This window comes from Geospiza fortis, unplaced genomic scaffold (genome assembly GCF_000277835.1).
Source record: "Geospiza fortis unplaced genomic scaffold, GeoFor_1.0 scaffold84, whole genome shotgun sequence".
In the NCBI taxonomy this organism is placed as follows: Eukaryota; Metazoa; Chordata; class Aves; order Passeriformes; family Thraupidae; genus Geospiza; species Geospiza fortis.
The window spans coordinates 1,923,705-1,929,704 of record NW_005054363.1 but is presented as its reverse complement, the minus strand read 5'-3'; the positions used below and the strand labels follow the sequence as shown (position 1 = coordinate 1,929,704).

The 6,000-nt window shown below is 40.0% G+C and overlaps 1 protein-coding gene across 1 annotated transcript in view; it reads right to left on the bottom strand.

Annotated features, from left to right (window-relative positions):
• Nucleotides 1–6,000, bottom strand: part of IPO5 (importin 5) — a 40,149-nt gene that overhangs the window by 10,715 nt on the left and 23,434 nt on the right. The window contains exons 17-22 of the mRNA XM_031059533.1: nt 5,846–5,942; nt 5,200–5,372; nt 4,661–4,772; nt 3,993–4,048; nt 722–844; nt 16–159 (exon numbers count right to left, since the gene is read on the bottom strand). Coding sequence (XP_030915393.1) covers nt 16–159; nt 722–844; nt 3,993–4,048; nt 4,661–4,772; nt 5,200–5,372; nt 5,846–5,942 — 705 coding nt within the window. The remainder of the gene's footprint in view (nt 1–15; nt 160–721; nt 845–3,992; nt 4,049–4,660; nt 4,773–5,199; nt 5,373–5,845; nt 5,943–6,000) is intronic.

The window sequence follows — 6,000 nt, the reverse complement described above, 5'->3', positions numbered from 1 at the left end:
CCCGCCCTGCCGCACCTCGGGGCTGCTGTCACACACCGCCTCCAGCATGGGCCGCAGGAAGTACTCGGCGTACTTGAAGGAGGAGGGGCTGCAGTGCTCCACCACATCGTCAAAAATGCACAGCCCCCACTGCCGGTCCGGCCACGGCCGATGCGGGCACTGCGGCACAAACAGCCAACAGCTCAGACACCCTGAATTCTCGTACAGCCAATGAAACAGTCACAGGAACGGTGGTCTAATACTTTTGTTAAAATCTTCACGGGTTAAATTCAATCCTAAAACCATGTAATTTGCAGTAGTGATCTTTCCAGCAACACCATAAACAAAACAAAATCCAGGTGTTCATCTTTGCACCTCTGTTTCACACTCCATTACATGTATCAGTCTCAATTTTTCCCCACGAGTCTGCAACACTTATTTGTCCCTCCTCTTGGAATCCATTTTTGAGACACTAGACAGTCTCAAGGAAATTAAATTTCTGAAAACAGTTGTGTGTGTCAGTGATCCGGAGTCTTGCAACACAGATTTTAAGTAGCACAGCAGCAACCCTGCTCAGAAAGCACAGGGTAACAACTTCATCCTTGATCTAGAACAAACCTATTTTGTAAAAGAGTAATTGCTACATTCTCTCTACCAAGCTCTCTAAGACTTCAGCATGAAAGGCATAGTAATGCATCAGAGAAATAACTACATTGAAATTAAAGGAAAACAAGGTACTTACAATTAGGTTGACAATTAGTGGAAGTAACCTTTCAAACCATGGCAGTACCTTCTCCTTGTAACTACTGAATATTGAGTGCAAAATATCCGACACTTTAGTCAAAATATAAACATCACTGTCATCCTGAAAGGAAAAGGATACAATTCACATGAAGATTAACAATCTTTAACGGAGTGGAAGTCACATGAAGTGCTAAGTGTCTAAACTAAAGTTGATTTATGACTTTTTTGGTAAAACCTTTTTTTAAAAGTTCACTAATTTTCAATTCTTTGTCTAATTGCAGAATGATAGAAAAACAAAATGGTTGGGGTTGGAAGGAGTCTTAAAAATCATCTAGTTCCAAACCCTCTGCCATGTGCAGGGACACATCCCACCAGGCAGGGACACTTCCCACTAGAGCAGGTTGCTCAGAGCTCCATCCAACCTGGCCCTGATTGTTCCCAGGAATGGGGCATCCACATCCTTCTCTAGGGAACCTGTTCCAGTATCTTGAGGGACATCACTTGTTACTGTCATGTCGATACTGAGGCACTGAACTGAACTTTTTTAACATGGCCATTCAGTCAATTCCTTATCTGCTGAATTAATCAAATACAGATCCCCTCAAATTAGTGACAAGGATGTTGTGTGGGACCCTCTTAAAGGCCTCGCAGAAGTCAAGACAGATGACATCAGTTGCTCCTTAGTCCATCAACACAGTCACTCCATCACAGAACCCACTAAATTAATCAGGCATGGTATGCATTTTGGAAGCTGTATCAGCTGTCTCTAATCACCTCCCTGTCTTCCACTGCTGCCAGGGAGATGTGTTCAGATTGTAGTGGGCATACAGTGAGACTGACTGACTGCTAGTTCCAGGAGTGCTCCTTTTCACCCTTCTTAAAAATGTAAGTTGATTGCTAGAACTCAGTTGCCTAGGACTTGCAGGTTTGTTTCAGGGACAGAAAAATCAGATCAAGACAAAACCGTCTTGTGCAAATTTGCTGCTTCAATGGGTTCCCCTTACAGAAGGCAAAAGGCCTTTTTCCTCTTCTGTACCTTACAGATACCCTAAGAAGCTTTTGTGGAAAAGGAAATAGATAACTGCCTTTGTGATAAAAGACTGCGGCAAAAATATAACAAATATTATTTCCTCCTCTTGTTCAAATTTTTCACCTTGCCCAGTTAATACATCAAACTGGTCAAATAAAGAGCCTTACCTCAGAGATATCAATTCAAGTTATATCTACAGGTGAGGATTATTCCCTGAACACACGCTGGGAAAACTCTTAACTTTCTTTTACAGCAACTTCTGTTTTACAGTATGGTCCCTTTAACCAGTTTATACTTTAGCAGGCAGGGAAAACAGTACAGCTAGTTTCTGATCCCTAGTGATCTTCACCTTTCTCACCTTCTGGTGACAAACTAGTAACTATTCCTTGTGCAACAGGCAGCTCCCACCAACTGGATATTCAAACCCTTCCTAGCGAGCCAATTTCTGCATCATCAAGGCACAGCTCAAGCAGGAACCCTGGAACATGCACACAATGACATTAAGAGGTAGAGAACTGCTCCAGCACACCACAAGGTCCACCTAGCCTGGTACTGCCTGCTGACCAACAGCTGATAACAGATGCTTGGGGAAGAGAGTGTAACACTTGCTTGGTGTACACCTTCTGCTCTCGACCAAATCAGTCATTTTGTTACTGCTGAAGTGAGGGCTGGATCTGAAACTACTGTTTGAACTCTCATGACTTCTGTGCTTCTTATATTTCTGCTGCTTTGAGGTAAGGGCTACATAAAACATACTCTGAGACCAAAGGTGTATATCCAAAAGTTACTAATTTGTTAATTCTGTCCATATGGCAAGTGATGTCCTCATCCCACACCTCCTTTCACAGGGTAATCAGGCAAGCCTTTCTCCAGACTTTACAGAACAATCAGCAAACATTAGAACATTTTTAAAATTGCCTTGCAACTCTGTTGCAGAATAGGGACTTAGCTTTTCCGAAACTGCTGCCTGCTTGCATTTTTTCTCAGTACAGAGTGACACCCAGAAAATAAAAGGGTCTTGAAGGCAACAAAAATATATCCTCTTGAATGCTGGCCTAATTCTAAAAAGCCTAAAAAGGGGGTCAAGAACCACACTGTTATTTAAGACAGTATTTACATATGGGTATGATTTCTGGAGCCTGCATACAGGTTAAACTCATGTGATCAAGCTTCACACCTGCATTGTGCAGCAAAAAAAATTCTTAGTTCTTAAATTTACTGAGCATCCTTTGTCTCATGTTATAAGCAGCAGCAGTCATTCATTATTACTCTCTCTCCATACTAATAATGATTTAATAAAATTATTGTATCTCTTCTACAATCACCTCCACTTTAAACTATTAACTCACTTTGGTACCCTAGTGTGTAAGCAGTTAAGTAGTCACTTCGGTATTCTCTCATAAGCAAACACATGATGGCAGCTGTTCATCCTGCTGTCCTTTTCTGGTTTTGGGCTATTCTTTTTGAGACAGGCTCCTGTCATGACACACCAGATGTCTTAGGATCAGAGGTATAGAGGCCCAAGGTTAAGAGCCACCCAGCTTGCAAGGCTCAAAGAAAAAGCAAGTCAGCAAGGCTAGACCTAAGGGACGACCTCACTGCAGTCTACAACTTCCTCACTGGGGCAAGAGGAGGGGCAGGCGTAGATTTCTTCTCTTTGGTGACCAGCAACAGGACCAAAAGGAATGGCCTTAAGTTGTGTCAGGAAAGGTTGTGGTTGGGTATTAGAAAAAGGTTCTTCCCCCTGAGGGTGGCTGGGCACTGGAACAGGCTCCCCGGATAAGTGGTCACAGCACCAGCTTGACAGAGCACAAGAAGTATTTGGACAATGCTCTCAGGCACATGGTGTGACTCTTGGGATGCCCTGTGACGAGGCAGGAGTGGAGTCAATGATCATTGAGGGTCCCTTCCAACTCAGCTTATTCTGTAATTAAGTGGTCTGCTGTCAAATCTGTATCAGTGTTAATGCCATCCAAGAATTGTTTGAGCAGATGAAGAAAATAAAAAGTTATATCTTGAACTTACTTCAGCACATCAGACAAGGAAACCTTTCATATTTTCTAATACACAAATGTAGTGTGACCCATTTCTTACTGTTTCGAAGGACTGTGGTAACAAGATTCTTCTATGAAGAAATAATTCTAAGGATGCACTATGCCCTAAATGAGTCAAAGGCATATTTTTGCAGTATTTCCATCCTGGTGCTTGTAGAGCAGAAAAATTCTTCAAACTAACTTACTTCATCTTGTAATGACTCTTCAACTTGCTCATCATAGTCTTCATCTTGTCTTTTCACTAAATTAAAAGAAAAAAATTAAACCACTGCCTTTCTGTAAGTGCATAAGAAGCCTGTGAAAGGGAAAAATTATGCAGAAACAAATTTAGAAAACAGGAAACAGTAGCTGAAGATGCAACAGGAATTCTCCATTTTTAAGAAGCTTCAAGAAGCTTCAAAAAACTTTCACAGAAAAGGAAGAAGTACAGGATAGTCCAGTTTAAGAATGTGTAAAAATGCACATAAAATGGAAACAAACACACCAACTTGTCCACAAAGACAAGACAAGAAAAGTGCTTAGAAACAATAAACTACTATTGCTTTGAGAAAACTGCAGACTTCAGATGAAAAAAATCCATGGAAATGGTAACACCACAGATGTGCACTGTCTTTCAAGTAAATCTGTTCATTAACTTCTGATTAAAGTACAGTATTGCTGAAAATGATGCCATCTTAATCCTCCCAGAGCTTACAAACACAACTCATGGATTCTGTTGGTTCACAGTCCAATTACTTTATGTAAATATACAAATCAATGAAATCAAAACATTTTTTTTGTGTTCAGAAATAATTAGAAATTCTGCTTTAAAGAACAGCCACATCCCATGTTAACAGGATTTGTGTTAACTTACCCTGTCTTAATTCTTGATTTTTAAAGTGCTCTTCTAGTTTTTCTTTCAGTATTCCTCCAAGTTCTTCAAAGTGTTCATTGTTAAGGCATCCATCTCCCATTACCTCAATGCACTTGTGAAACAAAACAACCAGTTTTTCAGCTTTAAAATTTAACATGAGCAGTCTTAATAAAATCTAAGCACACAAAGAATATTAATACATGCTCTGGATCACTAGCAGGAATAATATTAGAAGAACAGTCATACTGTATTCAACGCTCAAATTATACAAGTAAGGCACAGTACCACTACATTTCATACCCATAATTTCGGCTGCTCATGGTTACAATGAAAAAAAATTGGTAACTGTTTTATTCTTGCAAAAAAAAAAAAAACCAAACAACTTTTTCCATCAGCTGTAACAACATTTACAGTCACAACAAATTTCCTGTAGAGGAAACCTTGCATTTATTCGAGCCATTTAAAGGAACACCAAACATGCCCCTTCTTATTTTAAAAAGCTACAAACAGTAACACCATGAAACTTGTAAGAATGTTACCTTTGCAAAAGAATGCATTATTTCTGAGAGGACATCAGACTCTGGCTCTGTCCCAATGGCTTTGATGAGAGCATCACACATGAAGTGCCACATCTGTGTGAGGTACTCAGGCCCACGAACCCTGGCACATTCAAGCAGGAGGGGCATGGACTCTGCAGCTGCCACTCGGACACGTGCCATTGTTAAGGAAATACAGCAATCAACACCAACAAAGTGCTAAGAATTTAAGATCCCACCACCATAATGAAGTTCTTGGTTTTCTACCTGAAACTCATTTCATTACAATCCATGTACTCGATTTCTTAATTATATATAGATTAAATCACAGGAAAATTACACTGCCTGCTCTGTAGAAGTGGTTTCAAGCCTGTTTCAGGCCATGACAGAAAAGCTGTTCAAGTTGCCTTCTGCTTTGTTACACAAACATCGCTTTTTCTACTGATTGCTTATTTAAAAAGAAACTAGGGGGAAAAGTAGGAACACATTACCTAAAATAGGGTGTGTAAATGAACATTCCCTGAAACCATTTCTGCTATAAAGTCACAGACTATTTTAACACTAACACTTTCAATTCATTTAGGAAAACAGCAAGCACAATCTTGATTCTAAGTTTCCATTTTCACAGTGGTATTTGTTAATAGGATATCATCATGGAAATAGAATTTCAACAATGGAACCATCAGCTTTACAACTTGCTCCGTGTATTCCACAAATCCTTCTTTTAGCTCTTTTGCATAGCAAACCTGAAAAATAGAGCACAGATATGCCTCTTTTAAGGGATGATACTTATATTTTTCAATT